The sequence below is a fragment of the Zootoca vivipara genome, chromosome 2 (genome assembly GCF_963506605.1).
Source record: "Zootoca vivipara chromosome 2, rZooViv1.1, whole genome shotgun sequence".
NCBI classification, from domain to species: domain Eukaryota; kingdom Metazoa; phylum Chordata; class Lepidosauria; order Squamata; family Lacertidae; genus Zootoca; species Zootoca vivipara.
Window position 1 is genome coordinate 65747217 of NC_083277.1, and position 25069 is coordinate 65772285.

General features: G+C 42.4%; 2 protein-coding genes across 6 annotated transcripts; one reads left to right on the forward strand and one right to left on the reverse strand.

The window, feature by feature from the left end:
* Positions 1-595: 595 nt before the first annotated feature.
* Positions 596-14492, forward strand: PHYKPL (5-phosphohydroxy-L-lysine phospho-lyase). Of its 4 annotated transcripts, XM_035105587.2 has the most exons (13): positions 596-1214; positions 3666-3784; positions 5392-5551; positions 6194-6268; positions 6918-7005; positions 7102-7218; positions 7534-7616; positions 8013-8238; positions 8451-8605; positions 8786-8875; positions 10779-10909; positions 11600-11651; positions 11863-14492. In XM_035105587.2, the coding sequence occupies exons 1-12, from the start codon at positions 1156-1158 to the stop codon at positions 11620-11622; spliced, it is 1326 nt and encodes a 441-aa protein (XP_034961478.1). In that variant the 5' UTR covers positions 596-1155; the 3' UTR covers positions 11623-11651; positions 11863-14492. The 4 variants fall into 4 exon arrangements, 3 of the variants coding, with proteins under 3 accessions (XP_034961478.1, XP_060127635.1, XP_060127636.1); XR_004691967.2 differs by lacking the exons at positions 11600-11651; positions 11863-14492 and adding an exon at positions 9968-10088; XM_060271652.1 differs by lacking the exon at positions 11863-14492 and having other exon boundaries at positions 10779-11646.
* HNRNPAB (heterogeneous nuclear ribonucleoprotein A/B) lies at positions 14398-22041 on the reverse strand. Of its 2 annotated transcripts, XM_035105589.2 has the most exons (8): positions 21850-22041; positions 21365-21712; positions 19303-19471; positions 19059-19217; positions 18014-18145; positions 15364-15451; positions 15118-15270; positions 14398-15039 (listed from the first exon to the last, which is right to left on the reverse strand). In XM_035105589.2, exons 2-8 carry the CDS (start codon positions 21685-21687, stop codon positions 14972-14974), a joined length of 1092 nt encoding a protein of 363 aa, XP_034961480.1. In that variant the 5' UTR covers positions 21688-21712; positions 21850-22041; the 3' UTR covers positions 14398-14971. The 2 variants fall into 2 exon arrangements, with proteins under 2 accessions (XP_034961480.1, XP_034961481.1); XM_035105590.2 differs by lacking the exon at positions 15118-15270 and having other exon boundaries at positions 21850-22034.
* Between the last annotated feature and the right edge of the window lie 3028 nt (positions 22042-25069).

Here is a 25069-nt window from a genome sequence, read left to right on the forward strand (position 1 = left end):
AAAGCATTTGAATTCAAATTAGCTTCATTATTTTTTCAAAGTAAAGTAAGTTGTTCCATTAATCAGACCAATAGTTTTAAAAACAGTTACTTAAAAATAGTCCCATTACAAAAAAAAAAACCTGGACTCGTTCCAATTCATTTTCTTACTATAAAATAGTCTCACCTTACTCTTACTTTCAAATACATGTTTGTAATGCCCACTGTCATAATCCAAAATAGATTTACATTGGATTGTATAAAGAATATAAAGAACTGGAAAGCTTTGCAGAAAATATATTTGGCATTTGATAAGCGGGCAAACATTAATCTCTATGAACAACAAAAACTTTCGGCTTAACATGTTAAGAGCCATGTTAACGCAAGCTCCAAAATACCAAGGACGGCAACGGGAAAGCAGCGCCCATTGAATCGCGCCGGGTTGGGAACCCCGCCTACTAAACTATCTCACTGCGAGGCTCTTAAGCGGCTTCCGACGCTGCCCTCGCGAGAGCCGCAGAGCGCCACCAGGGGGCGTTGCGGACTCCTGCTGCTCAGGCCAGACGCGGGAGCGGATTCCTCGCTTCCGCTCGTGCACGGAGCGGGCTTCCTGCTCCTGCAGAAGCGTTGCGAGTGGACTTTGAACACAGCGGCAACCGAGGTGGCCGTTTACGTGGCTGGGCCTTTGCTGCAATCTCACGGAGGTGACCTTGCACGAGGGATGGCCGCCTCTGCCTGTGAACTCGAACCGGCCTCATCCCCCCCCTCGTCTTATTATTATTTATTCCTCCTCTGTAGCGTAACTTCGTGGGCCGCACGAAAGGCATGCTAACGCCCGCCCCACCCCCAAGCTGCGACTTTTAGATAACAGGCTGCATTGGCTGGGGAGGGGGGCGAGGGGGAACGCAAAAAGATCACATTTCACACAAAAGAATAAAAAACGGAAAGTGCCTCCGCTTCCTCTCTTTGCCGTTGCCTGTTGCGCCGAGGCGGAGAAACCGCTGCCCAACCCTATTTTCCCCACTGTCCCCTATAGGCAGCTCTCACTTCCGCCTCCTCTATCAGCGGAAGAGCCTCACAAGGAACCCGGAAACCCTTCCTCCAGGAAAAATCTGGTTCCCACTCTAGACTTCATCCTATCTCTACGGTTCCCTTTTTTCCACACTTCTGGGCAGCCATGAGCGCAGAGCCACGCAGCCGCCAGGAGACTCTGGCTCTGCGGAAGCAGCTCATCGGGTAGGTCGTGATTCTGCTGAGGGGAAGGCTGGGCTGGGGGCGGAGGAGGCGGCGGGGTGTCCTTCCAGGGACTGAGAGGGCATTCCCTCCCAGCTTCCGTCGAGGTGCCCCTCTTTAGGTTGCCCACGCGCTCGGGCTGTTCACGTGACTCTGAGCCCGGCGTCGGTGCCTCAGGAAACCAGCCCCATCCGAAACATTCAGCCTCCGGGACTTGTTCCGGCTCCCGGCGCCAGATACCTTTAACCTGCTTGCCTCGCTCAGTTAGTAGCTGCCACGTCGCAGGTGCGCTAGAGAGACCCGCAATATGTCCCGCTCGCTCCCGTTAGTTACAGCCGCCCCTTCCCATTGCATAGCATCCGGCTGCCTCGTGTGGGTTACCAGCTTGTATTTCTCATTCTCGCGGATTACCACAGCAGGGCACGCGACCTAACAATACTGTACTGCAAAACGCTTAGGATATAATCTAAAATACAGTCGCTCTTCTCCCACAGCTTTGTAAGATGCTTGCTTCAGTATATTGAGTTATAACTGAGTGCTGTTTTGATTTCTAATGCGCAGGGACACATAAATGTTATGTACAGTACATGTATTCTGATCCAGCAAATGTTTGAATTTCTAGTGTGAGGGTATAAAGCTCTCCACCCCCACCCCCGGTCAGGCCTTTTTATTGGTCTTTCAGAACAAAGTCCTCCCACCTAGCCCAGTACTTGCTAGCTCCTGACTATCCCTACCATGCTCTCAATTCAAATTGCTGGTTTGTTTATTACTTGATGCATATCCCGCCTTGCTTTCAAGGAGCTCAAGGCCGCATACATGGTTCTCTTTCTCCCCATAATCTTCACAATAACCCTGTGAGGTAGGTTAGGTGCTTAAATAGAGAACCAAGGTCACCCAGTCAGCTTTATGGCCAAGTGGGGATTTGAACTCTTTCTATAGGGGCCTGTCCAGGTGATGTTGGGGGCATAGTGTCAGCCTGTGGTGGTTGTTTTGAGAACAGATCATTTGAAGATCTGCCTACACACACATTAAACGGCCTAGGCTCTAAGATCAGTTTTGGAGGCCTAATGCTGTGACCTGCCACCAAGCATGTCCAAAGTCCCATTTCAGGGGCCTAATCCAGCCCGGCGGTCAATTTAATCCGGCCCCCGTGGCAGTTTATGTCCTGGGGTAATATAAAAAAAAAAACTTCAATTCCAAAAAAAAAAAACCTCAACAACTTTGGGGTAAAATTGAGAAAAAAAGCTCAACAACTTCAGTCGGCCCTCAGTCATGTTCAAATCTGACCCTCTTTGAAAAAAGTTTGGGCACCCCTGCCACTAAGGTTGTTGGGTATCAGGGGACAGGACTTTTGGTAGCAACACACCTGTGGAATTACTTCCCATGAGTCTCCTTTTGTGGTGTTTAACTGGACTTTACAGACGTTATACTTCTGCCAAGCATTTATCTTACTGCAGACACCCCCATATTCGCTTTATAAGCTGATGTTTGGGTTAATTTGTTTTGAGCATTTATAGTGTAAACTGCCTTTTGAGGTTTTGCCCAAAAAGGTGGGGTGGAAATATGTTAAATAAATAAAATTACCTAAGAAATGGTAAGAGAGAAGAAAAATTGTAAGGTTCAATTTGTTGATTATTACCTCTGGCTAAACTCTTTACCACTAACTCGGCAGCTAACTCGGCAGTCTGGTAGCTAGTGCAGTGGAGCCTGGGGGCTTTTAAGCAGAGATTGGTTGACCATCTGTCATGGATCTTTCAGTTGCTTCCTGCATTGTAGGCTGGGCTAGATGACCCTCTGGGTACTTTACAACTCTACAATTCTACGATGCTATGGCTCTCCAGTAAAGAACCACCACTGGAGAAACAGCCTAATCCTTATCCTGGTTGCCAAATAAATGCAAATAAAAGGATTGCCGTACTTCTAAAAGGACTCTCTACAACTGACATGTTGTAGACCTTTCAAAAGGAGAAACTTATGGGAATGTGCTAGAGGCCTAAGGAGGCTACTTTCAGCAGAGCATAGAAACTGAAACATGGCATGTGAGGGGTATGTAAAAGGTATTATTTATTCTTTAAGTCAGCCTTTGCCAACCCACTACCATTGGACTACCATGACTGTCAGCTCCAGCCAGCATGGCCATAAAGGCTGAAGCTCAAGGGAAATATATAAAAATTTGTTCAGAATATGTCAATGGCACCAAATTGACAAAGGCTTCTCTAAGCAATAACCCCTCTTAGATTTTTATTAGTGCGGAGGCTTTAAATTACTGCTCACATTTCTTGAAATTTAGTATGATAAAAGTTTAGTCTAATTTGTTTTAGTATTGAATTAGTGACAATGGAGGAAATTAACTAAAACGTTCATTTTAAAACATTAGTTCATTGAACATGCTAAAAAAATGCAATAAAATTAGTGACGTGGGGGTATTTGCTTCTCGTTTTCAATTAAAACCAGATCCTCCTGCAAGCTTTTCTTCCCAGAAGACCCTGTGAAGATTATCAGTGCAAAGGGCCAGTATATGTATGATGAAAATGGAAACAAGTACCTTGACTGTATCAACAACGTTGCTCAAGGCAAGTGTGAAACCACATTCTTGTTAATAAGCACTCTCGGGCATAAACTACATTTATGTGTACATTCTTGTAATGGTAACCTTGTGGCCCAATTTAAACTGGACAAAACTGATTTTGGACAGTGAAATCTGGATTGGAAAATCAGGGGCTTAAGTGTATGCACTTTCCCTGCATTATTATTTCCCTGCATTTAACCTGTTTGTTATCACATACTGTACAGACATCCAGCAGATTTGCCCCATGTGACAAATGTTTGATCCCTTCACAAATAACACCAGTGCTTGCCCATTAGACCTCAGCCCCACAACTCCATAGCCAGCAGTGCCAGATCAGGCACCTGGATAGGCTGGCATGAGGTGGTAGGAAGGCAACTATTATATCTATCTGTACAGCCTTTGTACAGGCATTGTTTGGCTAGCCAGTAAGCCAAGTCACCTACCTATACCCTGACCTGATACAAGACCTCCACTGCTAGAGGGAATATGCCTTTGAATACCAGTTTAGAACAGGGCCCCCCAAACTCACGGCACTTCGGGCCGGTGCCTGCAGCACCGATGCTGCGGCAGGCCGGAGGGTGGCGAGCACGTGCCCATATGCATGCGCACACGCTATTTCTGGCACACTTCTGGGTCGCAGGAGCCCCGGAAATAGCTTGTGTGCATGCGCACAGGCCTCCTCCCACCCGGAAGTGCGCCGGAAATGATGCTTGTGCATGTGCACAAGCTATTTCCAGAGCTCTGTGACCCGGAAGTGGGCAGCCACGCCAGTAAGAGCGGGCAGCAGGCAGCGGGCTGGATAAATGAGCCCTTCGGGCTGTATCCGGCCCCCGGGCTGTAGTCTGGGGATGCCTGGTTTAGAATCACAAGTGTGGAGAGTAGATATAGACATCTTTGAAGGTGACTCGGAAACTACAAGTAATCCAGAATGCGGCAGCTAGACTGGTGACTGGGAGCAGCCACCGAGACCACATAACACCGGTCTTGAAAGATCTACATTGGCTCCCAGTACGTTTCCAAGCACAATTCAAAGTGTTGGTGCTGACCTTTAAAGCCCTAAAGGGCCTCGGTCCAGTATACCTGAAGGAGCATCTCTCCATCCCCATCATTCTGCCCAGACACTGAAGTCCATCGCCGAGGGCCTTCTGGCGGTTCCCTCGCTGTGAGAAGCCAAGTTACAGGGAACCAGACAGAGCGGCTTCTCGGTAGTGGCACCCACCCTTTGGAACACCCTCCCACCAGTTGTCAAAGAGAAAAACATCTACCAGACTTTTAGAAGACATCTGAAGGCAGCCCTGTTCAGGGAGGCTTTTAATGTTTAATAGATTACTGTGTTTTATTTTTCTGTTGGAAGCTGCCCAGAGTGGCTGGGGAAACACAGCCAGATGGGCGGGGTATAAATAATAAATTATATATATATAATTAGCCACTGTGAGAACAGAATGCTGGACTAGATGGGCCTTTGCCTCTTATGTTTTAAATTTTGCATGGTTTTTTAGGACTGTATATAAAATAAAGGAGTCAGAGCCTCAGAGCCAACACAGATTGTCTTAATAGCATTTATGGATAGACACTTGCCCTTTTCTCATCAGCATCTTCCTTATTTTTCAGTTGGACACTGCCACTCAGAAGTGATCAGAGCAGCACATCAACAAAATTTGGCACTAAATACAAACTCTCGGTATCTGCATGACAATTTGGTGGACTATGCACAAAGACTTTCTAATACATTGCCTAAGAAGCTGTGCACTTTCTATTTTTTGAATTCAGGGTAAGTTTGTGACACATTGCTAATAGGACTACTTCATGACCACCATCTCAAGCTGCATTTATTCTAAGGCTGCAGTCTTGTGTACACTCACTTGGAAGTAAATATCAACTGAACATAGAATGAAATTCTGCTAAGTAAGAAAGTGTAAGATGAAGCAATTAACTTTAAATTAGTCACGGTATTGGAAACAAATAGGTAATAGGTATTCAGAACCTATAGTTTGTCTTTTTTATACATTGTTTGCAAAATAGACTGTGTTTATTGGGACAATCAAACTGCTTTGATTAAGCCAAATGCCTGTAATTTATTTGTATTTTAACTTACGTTCCTCAAATTAGGACAAATACACATAGTTCCCAACCTTAGAGAAAAATTAACATTTCTGTGCATTCCTTTCTTGGAGGAAAAACCTCACATCATGCAATTGCAAGGAAGCAATAAAATATATAGATTGGGTGGGTCGAAAACCATAAGGCTGTGTATTTCTTTTTTTGTGCATTTTGTCATTTTGCTGTGCAATTTGTACATTTGAAATCTGGTTGCTCAGTTCTGTATACTATAGATACAAAACAGTAAAGTTGGAGAGGTTACCAATTGTCTGATTCTACAGAAAGAGAAAGCTGCATAACTTTTTCATTGTAGGTCAGAAGCCAATGATCTTGCTCTGAGATTAGCACGGCAGTATACAAAACAGGAGGACGTACTTGTGGTGGACCAGTAAGTGTATTTATACTTTTATCAAAGCAAAATTATAAAGCAAACATGGGAATTTGCTTTTAACTTTTGAAGAGAAAGTTAAAATGCCCAACGTAGACATGTTTTTACTAGAAAGTTGGGAGTGTCTTGGGGTTCTTTATTCTCTTGCATATTTTTTTTACATTTGAATCCTGCCCTTCTTCCAAGGCGGCTCAGAGCAACGGCTCAGAGCAAGGTATGTGAGGTTCCCAGGCAACTTACCATCCAGGTACCGGTCAAGCCTAGACCTGCTTCTGTTTCTGAGCCAGAAGTACATCAGGTTCCTTAATTCCATTTTCTGGGCCCCAGGTTGCATGTTGTCAACATCAAGGTACAGTACATACAACCTTGCAGGAAATTACACTGTGCTACCACTGGAATGGACACTGTGCTTCTTGAATAAATCATAATTTATACTGTCATTACAAGAGCTTGAAGAAACAGAAAATTTATCTTCCTGGCAGCAGCTTGCTTTCTCCAGAAAGGTGCAACAGAATGAATATGTGAAGTGCTTAAGCAAAGCAGCTTCTTCAGTTTGGCAGTCTAAATGCTGCAAAATCTCTGGTAGTCGCAGTGAATTAATGCAGACTTCACTGTGTGATTCTACTGATTGTTTGTTTTTTATTTAAAGTGCTTATCATGGACATCTGACATCCCTGATTGACATAAGTCCATATAAATTCAGAAATCTAGAAGGCCAAAAGGAATGGGTCCATGTGGTATGCAAAAGAGAGCGTACTTTGACCATTTTCCATTAATTTCTAATTCATCTAAGCTCTGGTGATGTGAATAGCAATTACACTTTCTTTGGACAGGCTCCTCTTCCTGACACATACCGAGGATTATACAGAGAAGACAATAAGGATCCGGCCATGGCATATGCCAATGAAGTGAAAAAAATAATTGACCAAGCACAGCAAAAAGGAAGAAAGGTAAAATAAGAAGTGGAATATAACCTTTCATTCGTCATATAATGTCAACCTGAGTTGAATGTATTCTGGAAATTTTTCACATGTAATGTGTATATTTCATCTCAAGGAGTGACTGCCCAGAAAAGGTTTCAGATAATAATTTATCTTCTGGGTGTACATGCCATTTGCTCAATGAACAGAGATTCCTGTGTGTGGAAGGCAGGCAGGCAGCCTTAGTGTATGAAGATTTCTGAATTAGGAACAAAAAATGCTGATTCAGCTTCAAACGTGTGGCATCCATACCACTACTGGCTTCACTTCATCTTATCTTTTCAGTTTGCTGCATTTTTTGTGGAATCTTTACCAAGTGTTGCTGGACAAATCATTCCACCACCTGGTTATTTCCAAAAGGCAGCTGAGTGAGTATTGTTTTTTAACCTTCCTTATATATTTTCCCACTCCAACTAAACTGCTTTGTTTGAGCTTCTGGCTAAGGACTTTTGGTGCTGTTGTTAACTCAGACTAAGTTAAGCACTTTTAAATCCCATTTATTTCATTGTGAGAAATAACCATGTCACACTGAAAACAAGGCTTAGAAGTGGTCAACTTTCTTTAATGGAAATAATTATCTTACTTGCTGTTCAATTTTGTCAGCACTGAACAATTTTTAGTCCATTTAAAATTTTCTATTTTGAAGCATACAATTAAATATTCCAACTTTTAAAATGAGAATCAGCTACTAAACAAATTATAAATTTATTGGGTTTTATACTATCTTTTATACCTCTATATATGTGATTTGGCTCTTTTAATAGGCACATACACAGCGCAGGAGGCGTATTCATTGCTGACGAGATTCAAGTTGGCTTTGGAAGGGTTGGCAAATATTTTTGGGCATTTCAACTTCAAGGAGAGGATTTTATTCCTGATATTATCACCATGGGAAAACCAATTGGCAATGGGCATCCTGTCTCTTGTGTAGCAACGACAAAGGAAATTGCAGAGGCGTTTTCAGCAACAGGAGTAGAATATTTTAACACGGTAACTTCCCAAGTCCATACTGTGTGACTGCAAACTACCAGTGAAAGTAATCTTTAATTAGACATTTTTGTTTAATGTACTTTCATATAAACAGATGTACTGTGCTGCTTTTAGAATTTCTTTCCATTCAGATTAGTCCACCATTAAATGTAGAAAGCTTATCTCTACTTTGTGATTTTCTCTCTCTCCCTCTCCCCCCCCCCCGGGTTCAGTTCGGAGGAAATCCTGTGTCCTGTGCAATAGGTATAGCAGTCTTGGATGTGATTGAGAAGGAACAGCTTCAACTCAATGCCCTCCAGGTGGGCAGCTTCCTCATGGAACTACTCAATCAGCAAAAAGCAAAACATCCTCTAATTGGTGATGTCAGGTATCAATTTCTTAACAATCCAATCTTTATGTGCTACAACTAGTTCATCCTCTTACCTGCCTTACTGCCACTTGCCATTTCTAAACATGGAGCATTAAATGGTGAAGCCAACTTCCAAAATCTATGCATTGCAGCTTGTTGCTTGTTGCCTTCTTACCGATATCCTTTTTCTTTTAAAAGGGGTGTTGGGTTGTTCATTGGAGTAGATTTGGTGCAAGATCAAGAGAATAGATCCCCTGCTACTGAAGAAGCAGCTATCATCATAACAAGGTATATATGGCTTCCCACATCTAATCAACACTAATTTGTTGTGTCCCCCTCACTTTTTCCAAATTTCTTGTATGTTCAGAGTTGGTCATTTGAATATTACCAGTGGAGATCTATGAGATAACTGGTGGGTGGAAGCAGGAGCCAAGCCTCTAAGCCATTCCTCCCTTTGCACTTACCTTCTATCAATCACAGGTATCTGTGGGTGTCTATTCCAAGAACTGGGGCAGAGAATCTACAGCAAGGGTAGGAAACCTGTGGTCCTCTGGATGTTGTTGGGATTCCCATCAACAAGAGATAAGAGTTGTAATTGAACATCTAGAGCATCACAGGTTCTCCACCCCAGCTTGCAGCATGAGTGCAGAGGGTAGAAAAGGAAAGCACACCAACTCACTCCCACATAAACTGCATCAAAGCTAAATTATTGTGTCTTCTTCTTTCCCAGTTTGAATCAGTCATTCCAGTTATTCTGGGTAGCAAGGATACTCCAGCATAAGTCTGTTTGCCTGCAAGGACATTAGATGTGGAGCAGGTCTAGCTAATGCAACTGATACTAGCATGGTTGAAGACTTCAGGCCTGCTGGGATCAGCTGTGCAAGTGTCTCCCATTGGGAACTTGGATCACAGCCAATGCATGCAGAAAGCAGCTTTGCAGTCCTCAGCTCAGTACTTGGGAAGTGCTGAGCCCAGTGCTTGCAAAGTGCTTTGTCCAGCAGTTCCCAAGCAGCTGTCTGCCATGTACTTGGGAAGCACTGTACAAGAGAGGGAGGTGAGACAATACAGCTGTCAATCAGCAGACTTTGTCCACCTGATCCAGAACGTCCCCCACCTTGGTGTACTCTTTGAGACATGTGATACCAGAAAGTGTTCTTGGGAAATGTCTTGGGGTGCATATTTTATTATTTTAATGTAAAGTGTGCTTATTTAATTGTAACATTTTTGTAACCTGCCTGGAACCATTTGGTGAAGGGTGGACTGTAAGCACAATATATGAGAGTAATTATGGGGGTCAACGTACACTGAAGGCAACAGTAAGGGTCTGGCATACGTTTATTAAACAGGATTCCTCTTTCCTTCCTTCTCGACCTTTGCTAGGTTATTCACAATGAGATTCTGTGGTTTCTCTGCTGTGAGCTCATAGCCTTTCTGGAGCAGGGAACTACTACAATCAGACTGCCTGGTGCAGAGTTCACTAGACACAAATAAAAACCATCAGGTGCTGTCCAATTGACTTGTTGGGTTCTGACATACTCTTGAGTAGGCGCATTGAAATTAATAGTACCGCCAGGGAAAAAAGCACTGGGTATAACTAATAAATTATTAGTATTGTTGTATGTAGCCCATAAGAAAAAACTGCATCTCCCTCTCCCTCCCAGCCATGCCCCAGCTCCACCCAATGTTCCGGGAAACTACATAGCCCCACTACAAGGGAAGGGAGTGCCCTGTGACATGCTCACTTTCCCTCTCTGCCCTTGTCACCCAGGATCAGTTCCTCCTACCCAAATATGTGGTAAACACGTCCATTCCTAATTATATTTATTCATCTGTATTTTTTTCTAGAAAAAAATGGTGCTGGTACTGTATACCAGCGTACCCCGCCAGAAAAAAAGCATTGGTAATGACTTGCTTGGGTCAATTAACTTCAGTGGGTCTGCTCTGAGTAGTCTATTTGGATAGAACTCAGTGTGCAAAAAGCCACTAGCTCTGGGCCCAATTCTAGTCCACTTCATGGAGCAGGAAGAAAATCCCCTTTGCTGGTAGTGTTGATAAGCTCTTTGCAGCTACTGATAGCATGCAGTGCTGCTTTTAGTGGAGACTACACTGGCAGTGATAGAATAGCTGACGAGATTTTACCACTAGTTACTTCAATTAGCCATTTTTTCCTTTTTTAAAAAAAAATATATAGATTAAAGGAAGAATTCATTATGTTGGCTACAGATGGTCCAGGCAGAAATGTGCTTAAGTTCAAGCCACCACTCTGTTTCAATGCAGAAGATGCAAAACTGGTTGTGGACAAACTTGATAAAATATTAACAGGTAAGGAAGGAAAGTATGCTGAGAAACAAATCCTGCACCTACACAGAACAAGATTTGCATTGCTGAATGATGTAAAGTGTGTTTTACGTGTTGACTGCCTGTTATTCTTTGCAACTCAAGTGGGGGTGGGGGCTAGGCATTGATTTTAAGGCCCATGGAAGGAAATCAATTCTGTACTATATGCATGTGCACTGAGGCCCCAACACCTTCCTCAATGTAATGACTTCTTTCAGTATGCCATTCATGACACGCAAGTCTTCTCATATAGCTACCTTTCTCAAAGAAGGGGATTGGGAATGAGCACACATTGAAACACTGTCAGCCATGCCCCTTTCCATGTGGAAACCCTTCTTTGTTTTGGTTGTGATTTTGAAATGTAGCTACATTTAGTCTATATTCTGTTCTGCCCATTCCACCTGAATTCTGATGCAAGGAAGACAAAGAACTGCCAAAAGAAACACAATTGGACACTAAAAGCAAGGAGCACACTATTCTGAGCCTAGCTCAGGAACAAAGGAATAGAGGAACAGTATACAGTGGGTGGGGGAAGAAGATGTCAAAGAATCAACTTTATCACCTTCAGGAATGGAAATAAAATTTGTATTGCTGGAAGAAAAACCAGTAATATTGGTCTTTGCTACAGGGAGATGTAGAATCATCATCTAATAAATATTGTTGAATATTCTACAGAGTTAGAGAAAAGAGAAGCTTAGAGAAAGTTCACTTCCACTACCTTCATATGGTAAGTATTCAGGTAATCTGATGATAAAAAAAGAGTCAAATACTCCATGAAGGAATCCATTCAATTCATTAATCTAAATACACAATGAATGTACACAATTATATCCTAGCAATGTATAATCTACAATAAGCATGTTATTACAAAGTATTAAGGAAACTTTCACTGAGCTTTGAAATGTGGATATTTAATTCTTTCATTCCATCTCTTACAGGTTACAGACATGGTGCTGAATTCTACCATGTTTCTAATATATTTTACTTAAGCTACAATACCAAAAATACTACCTTTTCCCAACTACAGTTATTAAATTTATTGTATTTGTTGTAATACTGATAGTACAGAAGTTCAATCTACAGATGTTACCTGTTAATCCAACTCTTCATGCAGTGGGGTAAAAATCAATTGATTTATCCAGAAAACAAACTGCTTTATTGGTTACAGAACCTAAACCACAACTTACACTCATTTCTGTTTATATTATAAAATTAGCACCTTCCAGTCATTTGCGGGAATCTTTTCTAAGTTTTGTAGGGATGAGCATTTCAGAGAAAAAATTATTTTTTCCAAATGTTTTCAACAAGCAATTTTACATGGAAAGTATTTACCTACCATCAAATCCATGTTATATTTTTCATTCAGGATCAAAGGAAGGTACTAAAGAACTATTAAAACAGACAGCAGATTTGGCTATGCTAATAAAAACCAAGAGCTTATTCTTTTTTTAAAAAAGGTATACTTTTAGAGGACATAGATTTAGGAACTACCCACCTACATTATTTAGAACTAGTCTGCCGGTTGAAATTTTACTGTGTCCCTATCAGCAGTGACCTTATTTCATAGTATCTCTTCAGATTGCTGGCTCCTTTTGCTACAGGTATGGAAGGACAATTTTGAGCAGGCTTTTTAGATTTTCTTTAGATGCAGTTACACAAATTTTGATCTTTAAAAATAATACGCTAAAAAGTGTTTTAAAATTCAACTTGCTATCGTTTAACCTGCACTAATACAATAAAATGGTGCTGACCAGAACCACAGCAGTAAACATGCCAAAGCACAGGTGCATGGCAACAAGTTCACATTCCCAATGTGTCAAGACCATGCCCCCCCACACCTTTTTAAAAAAGCAAAAGCTACACCAAGCCACACATGGATCTGCACTACTGTTCCATTCTTTGCGCATGAAAACACAGGAGGGGGGAAAAACCACAGGATGCCAACTATTTGACATCATTTTGCCCTATAAGAACTCGGTGAATAGAAGAGTCTGGAACAATCTATAATTGCGTGATGCAGAGCAGTACTGCCCCTCACCACACAGGAGGTTAAGTGGAAGAAGATAACCCCAGAGCAGTGCCTCGTGATACTTGAGACAACCTGCTTTTGGGTCAGTAGGGTTTGCTTATAGGAGCCTTTATCTTTCTCATGGGACAATTTAGAAATGAACAGATTACATTTAGCTATAAAAAGGCTAAATCACAGTCTTTTCTTTCAGGCTCTGTTCACTGCAACCACTCATGCTTTGACAAGCAAACTATGGGGTCTATGAAAATGGTTTTAAAAAACAAGTAACTGGAGCTATGCTACATTCAGCAGCCATGAACTTTAATATTTAGGCCTAATTTGGTCACCTAAGAGCTGCACTTTGAAAATAAAATCAAATTACAGATTGGTGCAGTTGTCACATGACCAACCACTTCCTTCTCGTCTATAATCATAGTTGGCGACATACTTTTAAACCATAGCTAATGCTAACCAAAATTGAAAGCCAATGTCAGAACCAAAGTTAACACTAAATATGCTCAATTGTGAAAGAGGAAGCATTTGTATTAAGAAAACACAATCTCTCACAGCCTTCCCATTACCTTAATTATGATTCAGCAGCAGGCTACAGCAGCCTTATGTTGCTTTGCATTCAATACGGCATATTTTAAATACAATGAGTTGAGGCAGCTTAGCATACTGTAAAATGTGAAAAGGTTGTCCCTCTACAAAGTCCAGGCCATACTAGTTGATCTAATTTTTGCTAAAATAATAAAAATTGAAGGCTGCTATAAGATAGAAAGTAGAAACAAAAGTACTGAAAATCCAGCTTTTTAGGCATCTTTAATATTATCTTAGCATTTTTAGCATTAAATGCTTAAATTCTAAACAATAGTTAATAAAGCACACAAGAGCACAAAGCCAGGCAGGTTGACAGTTTTAAGTGTGGTCTGTCATTAACGACTTGAGCCTACTGGGTGGTTCAGACAAAATGCACATACTACATGAGATGCTGGAGGGTGGGGTTGTATATATAGTATTAAGCACGTTTCCCAATTTCTAAAAGCAGCTCAAGTGAGCTCAGATATACAACAAAATCAGACTTTGATGTGGCAAACATGTCTAACATTTTCTTGCGTGTGTAAATACAGCCTTGAGCCTCACACTGGTTTTACAAGTAGATTCCTATTCCCCTAATTCCTACTCAAGCCAATCAGATGCAGTTATCCAATAAGTCCATGCATTTACCTGAAAGAATCTCAACACCTATTCTGATTACCATTTTTTTCTTAGCTTTGCAATACATACTACTTTGAATCCGTAACTGTTTAACCAAACTCGCTGATCACTCATCAATTTTAGGGTTAGAACATGTTCCAAATCTGAACCCTGAAATTTATGCACCAGCCACCATCATTTCTACTGAAATTCTAGTAGATGTTTCCCCTGAGCTACAATAGGATAGCTGGAATAATGGCACAGGATACTAGATTATGCTTTTTTATTCAAAAGCTAAGATAGCATCAATATCCATGTCATGGTGAATCAGAACACATGTAAAATACCTTACAATACATTAGATTCCAAAAAGGTACCAAAAAGTACAGTAAAATTAACACTTCCGTTAGAGGAAATGTATGACACAAAACCAATACAAAATAAAAAGGTGGAAAGTGACACTGGTTCCCTAAAATGCATCTCATTCTGTACAACTGGAATAACGTAGTTCATAGTTAACTCCGAGAGGCAGTCCCTAGATGCAGAGCTGCAGCTTTAAGCAGACCATCAAAATCAGTTTCAATTTAACCTATCAATAAAATCATTAATCTTCAGCAAGGCTGAAATTTACACACCACACTGTCTAGACAACTATTATCTGTAAATATTAAACAAAGACATTTCCAGGGAGCTCTTCAGATACACATAACAGGCCATAGAAATGTATTGTAAAGTTAATTTTGGTACATAATTGTAATGTCCATCTACAGCATTGAGTACAAAACCTATGCAGTTGTTTTCTGCATTACAGCGTGCCACTGCATACCTGAATACCTTTTTGATCAATATGGCTTGTAGTTATTCTGATGACCACGTCTTGGAGCTTTCCCATAATTTGAACTGCCTTGACCTATAAACAAGAGATCAAATGCATTAAACTGCTATTAAGTTGTGCTTGCATATACCCAATACAGTTCTCTTTACTTACTGTAATCATAGCCCGGTCCATTTCCAAAATACCCATATCCTGAATAATCATAGCCTCCATAGCCATCATAACCTTCCTGATAGCCGTATCCTTCACTCCCATAACCCTGGTTCCAGTAATTGCCATAACCTGGACTCCAATTTTGACTTTGAGCTATAGAAAGGAAAACCATCCACAAAATCCCATTTTAGTATAAAGGTTTGTTTTAGAATGTGTCCATACTAACGTACTGTGCATAATACGTACCTCTTCTTCCACCTCTTCCTCGGCCACCCCCAGATCCAAACTGCTGTTGCTGATACACTTCTTTCGGTTGTGCAACCTTTATCTCACACTGGGGGGAAAAATCAAGGTTTGTATTTCAAACACTTCCTTCCAACTTTTATCTATGTTTGAAATAATGTAATTTTTTTTATTTGAATAGAATTCCCATGTTATTAACATACGTTAGGCTCAGAGTAGATTCAAGTTTTTATCTGAATCTCTAGCTATTGGATGGAAAAAGGCAGGACAGCAGACTTTTAAACACTTATCTTCAGTGTGCATCTTAAAAAGACTCAAATCACTAGAATTTATGTTGATGGCAGCCTCTCTATTTTAGTCCATTCATTCCATGCACAATTGACCTCCAAATAACAATGCTATGCATGTTATACAAAAAAATGGTGGTACAGTAAGATTATGTATTTTAATCAATTTTTATAATTAAGCCAGTTTGGTTTTTTCCAAAAGTCTGTTTTTACCAGTTGTCTTTGCACTTAAGGCAAGTAAAACTACAGAAAATAATAGAAGTAAAGATTACTGCCCCTTTGTCCCCGATTTCTTCCAAAAAGCCTTTCCAGAGTAATGGAAATGGGTGCGTTTGGTACTCCTGAACAATGGGGGTACATAAAACTGGGCAGAGGCATCTTCTTTGAGTGGAGATCGATTCACACAAAGTGTTGCCTGAGTTGGGATTTCAAGCTTTTCAGGAACAAGGGCAATTGCAGAAGGGACATGATATAAAACTATTTTGTTAACTTTCCTTGGTTCATTTATCTTAAACTCCAATAGATGTTTTAAAAACATTAGTTTAATGTCTATAAAACTTGTAAAAAAGTCCCAAACTCCATAAATTACACTGGTCACTTAAAAGTGACCATTCTATCGTAAAGTTTGACATCTGTGGCGAAAAACTAATGATAATTTTTTTGGCTTCTACTAGACACAGGGACTAGCAAGATAGGTGCTAGATTAGTCATAAGCAAACTCGGCCCTCCACATCTTTTGGGACTACAACTCCCATCATCCCTGGCCACTGGTCCCGTTAGCTAGGGATGGTGGGAGTTGTACTCCCAAAACATCTTGAGAGCAGTTTGCCTATGCCTGTGCTAGATATTGGAAATGCTACCCAGCATAATAGAGCTCTGCAGCATAATAGAGCTCTGCGCTATTATATGCTCTGTCTTCCCTCCCTACAGCCTCAATTGAGTTACTTTCACACTGCACCCACACCAACAAACACTGGTTTGTATGAACTCTACAAATCAAGATCAAACATTAATAATGAGTCTAAAGGGGTCACACAACCTATAGCAGCACTAAATAAATAAAATAAAAGCACCATCTAAATTTATACCTACTCTTAACTAGCAAAAGGAATTACTGTAAAAATATTTTTTGGGGTAAAGAGCACCAAATCTTGTCCTCACTCAGATCTTGTCCTCACTCAGGGCACCGTATTACCAAAATCCCCCAGTCTATATGACAGTTTGAAATAGAACATCCAACTTTTATCCATGGAAGCTGTTCCTTAAGGAAGGAAGGAAGGAAGGAAGATGCTCCTTGAAGTATACAGGGACGGAGTATTTGCAATCGTGATTTGATGTTACACCTGATCCACCTTGCAAACAAAGATCATTTGTGGAAACAATATGGATGTCCTTCCATTATTCTATGTCCTTCAACTACTCAAGCAGTGTAGCATTTCCCCAATGGACACTACCAACTAAAATCAGTGTTGCCATTTTATTTTCTCTAACCTAGAGAATAATAATTAAACAACTACCAGCTCTTGTTTCTGGAAACACTGGACTCTGAAAACTTTCAAATAAACGCTTAAGGTATTGCAGCATTAAACTTTCAAGTGAGTGATCTTAGACTGGTTCCTTAAATGTGTACAGATTGCATGTAATTCTTTGGCTGTCTCTTAAGATGTAATTCTATTGTGCAGATGGCATGGGCGCTGCATGAGCAAAAGACTGTAGGCATTATTATGTCCCAAACCTATGGGCTCAGTTCAGTCACTGTGTACGTACATAGCTTCCATGCAGAAAGACCCTCATAGAAAAGAACAGCCTTGTTTTCTTCATCCAGCTGTAACACATGGTGTGTGCAGGGATCATTCCAGGCCTTTACACAAACTGGTGTGTGGGTGTGGGTGTACATGTACGTGCACTTCCCATCTACTGGGACACTTGTGTGAAAGGGAGGAGAAAAAGAAAAACAAACTTGTATGTCTTATAATGATCCCTACATATACAAGTAGATTAGATCAACCACAATCAGGTTTCCATTGCTATGGGACCCAGTTAATAGGCATGGTTGTTGAGGAAATGTTAACGTGGAAAGCTTGATTTAAAACAAACTCTTTCTTGATTATTTACATTAAGTATTTAAGTTACCTAGACTCACGTATTTTTTATTTTATTTATTTATTGAATTTATATTCTGCCCTATACCCAGAGGTAGTACTGTATTTCGGAACAAGAATGTCTTCAGCTCTGAACAAACGAATTATAAATGCTATGCAGTGGTAAATCTTTTCCAACTGCATTTTCACATAAACACAAATTAAATAATAATTTAAGATTAAATAATAATCTTAAAATTAGTTCATTAAAACATGAATACCCACCTTGCTACCACTGACATTGTGGAATTTTTTCTCCAAAATCTTTCTCACTGGATCTTCTTCTTTAAAGGTGATGAACACAAACCCCCTTCTTTTATTGGTCTTTGGATCCATTGGTAGTTCAATTGCCTCAATCTGATGAAACATAATTTCCATTCAAAGTTCCATAAATACACTGCATTACTGTACCTTGTAACCCCACCCTGCAAGTCTCAGTTTTCAGTGTACAATTGCTCCATGTTAAAATAAGTTGAATTCAACAGTTAAGTTCTAAGATTTTCTTGGAAGAAGGCAACAACTGGGTCTCATAAGCAAATGGTTAGTGCTTTATGAAACCATAATGGGGGGAGGCCTTTGGTATACTGACTTGTCAAATTATTACATCCAAGGCTCAATCCCTCAGACTGAACAGTGTTTATCAGGAAAAGTTTTGAGTTCCTAAAAAGCGCTATCATTTAAGATCGTATCAGTCAGTGTCGGATCTAGCTACTACAGCAGGGGTAGGCAACCTAAGGCCCGTGGGCCAAATAGCCTTCTCAATCCGGCCCACGGATGGTCGGGGAATTAGCATGTTTTTACATGAGCAGAATGTGTCCTTTTATTTAAAATGCATCTCTCTTTAAAATTCATCTCTGGGTTATTTGTGGGGCATAGGAATCCATTCATTTCCCCCCAAAAAAAATATAATCTGGCCCGCCACATGGTCTGAGGGACGGTGGACTGGCCCACGGCTGAAATGGTTGCCGACACCTGTACTACAGTATGCAGTGATACATGGTTTTATGTAGGACTATCAGGACATTTCCAATTCCCATATTTTCCCCAACTATGGATTGGTTGAAAGACTGGCATATCAGGTGCATGAATGTGTATGTAGCATGTAGCAGTCAATATGACTCTAGAGCCCAAAGTATACTCCTTATTTCTAATTATGTAATTCTGAATCTGAAATTCTTATGTGAGAACAGGATGCTAGACTAGGTGGGCCTTTGGTCTGTTTCAACATCTTAGTTCCTATTCTATTTAAACTCTTCGCCTGATCACACACCTCTCCAAACTCTCCAAAATATTCTCTGATTTTGTCTTCTGCTGCTTCTGGGTTAAGTCCACCAACAAATATTTTCTTCACAGGATCCTTTTTCATTGCCATTGCCTTTTTAGGATCAATCACTCGGCCATCCAATTTATGTTCTTTCTGTTCCAAAACCTACAAAGTAGTTTAATAAATCATGATGAAACTGGCAGGATATACAAAAGTATTAAAATGTAGGGTTTAAATCCTTTCAACTCACTTTGTCAACACTTGCTGCCTCTTTGAACAGAATGAATCCAAAACCTCTTGATCTGCCTGTGTTAGGATCCATCTTTATTGTGCAGTCAGTCACTTCACCAAATTTTGTAAAGTAGTCTTTCAAGTCTTTTTTGCTTGTATCCCAACTGAGACCACCAACAAACATTTTCCTGAAATGTTTAAATGTTAACTTTAATGCAGCAGCAGCAAAATGGTATAGCCTAAGGTGCTTACAGTTACGAAAGTCAGTATCTTATCTTAACATGCAACATAAACAGGCAACTGCTATCATCTATTTCCTTTAAATTGTGACATTAAATCTCACTTCACAAATATGCATTTAGATTTAACTACCAGAAAATAAGTACAAAGTATTATATTAGAAGTTCAATTTCCTCCCAAATCAGTCTATTTCAGGTTTCAGCTATCTGTAACAAAAACTAAATACAAGGTTAAAATACTATGCATACTACACTTTGATATTATAAGTGGAAAAAAAATTTCAACTCATATTGACATTTCTAATCTCATCAAAACAGGTATAAATGAATACCTGTTATACTTTCTATGACTATTCTCTATTGCTCAATACTTTTAGAAACTTATGAACATGCTGCATACTCCTCTGACATTTCAAAAATCAAGCATGTAAAAGATGCCTACCAAATTTGTGCATCATAAAACTTTTTAATGTTGATTTAAATGTCTTATGTTATCGATTCAACAGAAATAAGACTTAGCAGTTTCATTAAGCCACAACACATTTCTTAACCATTCCTAAGATGTGTTTGGTCATTGGAGTGTCACTCAAACAAGTTAGTCCCAAAAGGTTAATAAAGTGAAAAGAAATAAAAAGCATAGTCTTACACAGTTAAAAAAAATATCAACTGACTGTTTACAGTCAGTGTTTATTCTACAGTTTAGGTAAAATAGACCATGTGAAATTTTATTTAGCATATGCTAAGCAGTCTGGAATATTGTTTACTTGTATCATAAAATAGTATTCTATTCCTAAAGAGAGAAGGAGTGTTACCTGGCAACAGCAAAAAGTACTATAATGCTTTTTTAAACCATAAATGTTTGTAAGCATCTACTTTTATCAAATGCATTAAAAAAACCAATTAATATAGATTAATATAGGAACTGCTTAGTTGTTTGATCAAGTTTTGTTTACACATTCACTGCTCCTGTTTCAGAAAAAAAGTTGCCTATTTAAGTATGCAAACTACAGAAGCATTGCCATTGCTGCAAAGCCAATAAAATAGCATGAAGCCAAGTCAAGGGGTTTTAGTTTTCCAATTGCTATTTAAGAGAGTCTCTCCACTGAAATAGCTAACGAAGCATTTAAAAAATGGGGGTGGGGGGACGTGGGGCAAAACTGAAGGCCAAGTATTGTCCAAGAGTAGAAGGCAAACTGCTCAGTTTCACTTCAATGATATCAAACTTCCTAAACAGGAACGCACCTATAGAAAGTGTCCCGCGCTTCACCCAACTACCGTCGACTTCCGTCAAGTGGCAAGAGGAAGCGAGTCAGTGTATTTGAGGAAAGCACGCAAGCAGGCGGGGAGAAGGGGGCGGGGGAGATGAGATATCTCTTCAAATTTTGTAGATCTGCAACCCTATTACGCAGTCCTTACACACCGCTAAGAGATCGCGCCAAAAAAGCGCGCAAGGAAAAACTCGCCGCAGTTTCGAAAAGCAAAAAAAATGCTCCCAGCTCCTCCCCCACCACCACATGGCGCCAACAAAAGGCAGCTCCAGAACAAAGGAGGAGGTCCCGCCGTCGCAGCCTAGGCCCGGCTTATTGTGTGCTTCAGCCCCCAAAGCAAAGGCGCGAGCAAAGCGAAGCCCCCCCCCCCGCTATAGCTTAACACCTACCCTTTGCCCCCCCCAAAAACACACTCAAACAAAAGCCCGAACAAAACAGGAAAAGGGCGCGCAGGGCTGACGCGAAGCGACGGGGCCTCCGGCCTGTCATCCCGAGCTTATTTCTACGGCTCGGCCCGCCTGACGCCGCCAGAAAAATAAAGGTGAAGATAAAATTAGTAAGCAGCTCTGCTCACCCCGCATCCTCCTCGTTCTTGCTGGCGTTGATCTGGTCGCCTTCGGCTCCGTTCTGGCTCCCAGCGGCCTCCGCCGAAGCCTCCGATTGCCCCGCCGCCGCCTCTTCCTCCGTCGCCGCCGCGGCCTCCTCCTCCTCCTCCTCCTCTTCTTCTTCCTCGGCTACAGCCACCGCCGCCAGCTCCTCTTCCTCCTCCTCCTCCAGCTGCTGGTCCGGCTGCTGCTCCTCATCGCCGCCGCTGGCGGAACTCTCGGCCGCTGCTGCCGCCGCCGCAGCCTCGTGCCCATTTTGGGTGGCGCCGAACTGGTGCTCCACCTCGGCCATGGTCGATGCTGCCGCTGCCTCGAACCTGCGCAAGCGACAACAACGGAAGTCCCCCGCCCTCCCGTCAGTGGGGCCTAGCAAGGGAAAGGAAGGCGCCTCTCCGGGTGCCCAAGCCGCCTCTCAACCACCCGCCTTCCCCTCTCGGGGGCTTTCGGAACTCACGTTTAAAGAGCCGCTCCCCTCACGATCTCAGGCCACCCCGCGATCCGGTTCCACGAGCCCCACAACGAGCCTCTTGCTGCCGTAGTCGTCAGCCGCTGCTCCGCCCCTCCCGCGCAGTCCCTGACGGACGAGCACACACGGCAGTTCGGCGCTACCCGAAGGGGGAAAAGCACGTTCCCGCGCCGCCTCCTTTTATAGACTCCTCGGGGCCGCGCGGCCACCCTCCAGCAAGCCTCCCGCTCATTGGCCAAATGCAGCAGGCACCCGCATAGAAGGGCATTTCTCATACGTCGCGGGTAGGCCCATGCGCTCTCTTCACCTCCTACTCCTAGCTCAGCGGCCTAGGCCTAGGCCTGCAGCTAACCTGTGGGAATGTCGAAATAGAAACCTAGCGGCCTCACAGTTAAAAAGGCAGAGAGCGCGAAGTAGTCCTCCCCCTTCCCCTTGAGACCACCAGTTCCCGTATGGGAGGAAGCACTATTAATCTCTCAACACAAATATCCCCGAATAAGCATAGCTGGTTGCTCTGAGGCACCGGCAGCGACCAGCCCCTACAGCCCGGAGCGGCGCCTCCCCACCGCACTTCCCCAGCAGGCCAAATTCCGCCCGCTTCGCCGCCCAGAGGGAATGGAGACGCCGGCTGCTCCCGCTCTCCCCCCCCCCCCACGCAAGGGAGCAACGGGGATCGGAGCTGCTGCTGTCAGACCGCTGTGCTCACTCTCTGGATATGGCGCGGTGGTTGGGGTGAGGCCCACTGCAGCGCCCAGAAGCACGAGGTCACTGCTACTTAACCCTCCAACATTTTCCCGATGAAAATAGGGGCGTCCCATTCCATAATGATAATTTTACTATTTATACCCCACACATCTTACTGAGTTTGCACCAGCCACTCTGGGCAGCTTCCAACATATATAACAACATAATAAAAAATTAAACATAAAAAACCCTTCCCTTCGCTCCGTCTTGCTACGTGAGGGGGGAACCGCTGTTGCAACAGCTTTTTATTTTGTCTTACAATAAATCTCCTTGCTTTTTAGGAAGTCCTGGTGTGGTCTCTGTCATTTCGCTGTCAGTAAGAGCTCCTAATTTGTACCTCTTGCTGAGGTTCTTGGACTCCTCCTGGGTCAGAACCCTTACTTCTCTGGGTCTTCAAGCCCCCCCCAAAAAAAATTCCTATAACACCTATACAGGATTGCCTTCAAACGGCTGGGGGGGGGTCAGATAATGCCATACCCTCCAACATTTCTCCAATGAAAATAAGGACATCCTAAGGAAAAGTGGGACATTCCGGGATCAAATCAGAAACCAGGACAGCTTCTCTGAATCAGGGACGCCCCTGGAAAATAAAGACACTTGGAGGGTGTAATAAACAAAAAAAATTGTTTATTACAAGGGTCTGCTCTAGGATGAGCCACTGCTGCTTCCTCCCCCTATGTGGCTGTGGGGATTGAGACTCCTGTCCTGAGAAGGAGAGACAATGGGGGGCAAATGAGTGGAAGCAACTGTCTGTGATTCTTGCAAGCCACTTGGCTGCCCAAGCAGCAAAGGTAGCTGCAACTTGGACTAGCTTTCTTTGGCCTTTCTGGTTTATATCCTGTGAAGGAATACTTCAAATAAATAGGGGTAGTGGTGTCCTGAAGTGCCTTGTTTTCCCTTTCCATGCTGGCAGGGCCATTCCTTTTTACATACAGTATGTATACCTTGTACACTACATTCTGTGCCACTAAGAGGGCAGAATACCTCTAAAGCAGGGGGCAGCAAACTTTTTCAGCAGGGGGGCGGTCCACTGTCCCTCAGACATTCTGTCCGGACTATATATTTTTTTGGGGGGGGGGATGAACGAATTCCTATGCCCCACAAATAACCCAGAGATGCATTTTAAATAAAAGGACACATTCTTCTAATGTAAAAACACCAGGCAGGCCCCACAAATAACCCAGAGATGCATTTCAAATAACAGGACACATTGTACTCATGTAAAAACATGCTGATTCCCAGACCGTCCGCGAGCCGGATTTAGAAGGTGACTGGGCCGCATCTGGCCCCCAGGCCTTAGTTTGGGGACCCTGCTCTAAAGGCATGCACCCTTAGGTTAACACAACCATTAATACATCCAAAGAATCGGGGAATCCAATCTCAGCACAGCTGCCTCTCTAAGGAGCAGAATAAAGCATATCTTTATTCTAGGAATTTCCTCTTTGCCAGCATTACCAGCTACGTCACTCTATTATCAAATGATGTTTCTCTATGTTGGGGGATGGGGGGGTGGCAAGCTCCCAAATCCCTAGATTCAGTAAAAGGTGAGCAAACTGATAAATTCTTGAATTTAGGCAGTTAACGTCCTCATGAGGCCAGGTTGGTGGTGGCTAGCCATGGGTGGGCCATTGAAGAAGCAATGGTGCTGATGTCCAGTCACTAGCCCTTCAAGGGAAGATAACTGAATTTGTGAACCGGTTGCAGAGGGTGTGATGTCATCACAGGAAGAAATGCCTTTTGCAGCAGGTTTTTGAAACTGAAGTTGCCAGAGTAACAGGTGGCAATAGGCTGCACCAGGAGACTAGGAACAAAGGTGCTTGGCAAGGAACTGTATTGGCACCCCTTGCCCTGTCCCCTTGCGCCCTTGGCAAGGAGATGTTGACTGCCCAGAGCAGTGGAGGAACGGCCCAGGGAGTGCATGGTTGGGCAAGCAGACTCCTAGCCACTCCAAACCAGGGTGGAATGGTGTGATTTTTGCACTAACCTAGCCAGTCCCTAGGTATGCCCCTGCCAGGGAGCATGGCTGGTTTCTGCTGTGACTCAAGCTTACTGAAGTTGAGGAAGCAACAAAAGACACTCTTGAGGTGTAATGTTCTGCACCCCTCCATTGAAAGATTCAGGTTGTAAATATGTGTAAATAAATCGTAATTCATAATACACTATAGCCTCTGTTTTGCCTTAATTTTCTAAAGGAAACACAAACCCTGGTTAAGTGCCGGGATCTCTGGAATCTTGCGTACCACTTGGCTGAGACTGAGGTAGCCTGCAACTATATATCTTGACCCAGGATGTTGGTCTTCATCAGGCTTCGGCTTCATGCAAGTTTCAGCAAAATGGTTGGTGAGTCTCTGTACAGCTTCCTTAGAGTGTGCTGTCAAGGCTGTGTCATCTGCAAACAACATCTCTTGGATGAGGACCTGCCACACTTTCATCTTGGCACGGAGACATGTCAGGTTAAGCAGAC

Coding starts and splice junctions, on each gene's coding strand:
- HNRNPAB (XM_035105589.2), bottom strand. CDS start 21,687: ATGGCCGAGGTGGAGCACCAGTTCGGCGCCACCCAAAATGGGCACGAG. Junction 18,146..19,058: donor ATTTTGGAGAGTTTGGAGAG/GTGTGTGATCAG, acceptor ATGTTTCATCAG/ATTGAGGCAATTGAACTACC. Junction 15,271..15,363: donor AGGAAGAGGTGGAAGAAGAG/GTACGTATTATG, acceptor TCCTTTCTATAG/CTCAAAGTCAAAATTGGAGT.
- PHYKPL (XM_060271652.1), top strand. CDS start 1,156: ATGAGCGCAGAGCCACGCAGCCGCCAGGAGACTCTGGCTCTGCGGAAG. Junction 1,215..3,665: donor CTGCGGAAGCAGCTCATCGG/GTAGGTCGTGAT, acceptor AATTAAAACCAG/ATCCTCCTGCAAGCTTTTCT. Junction 6,269..6,917: donor GACGTACTTGTGGTGGACCA/GTAAGTGTATTT, acceptor TTTTATTTAAAG/TGCTTATCATGGACATCTGA.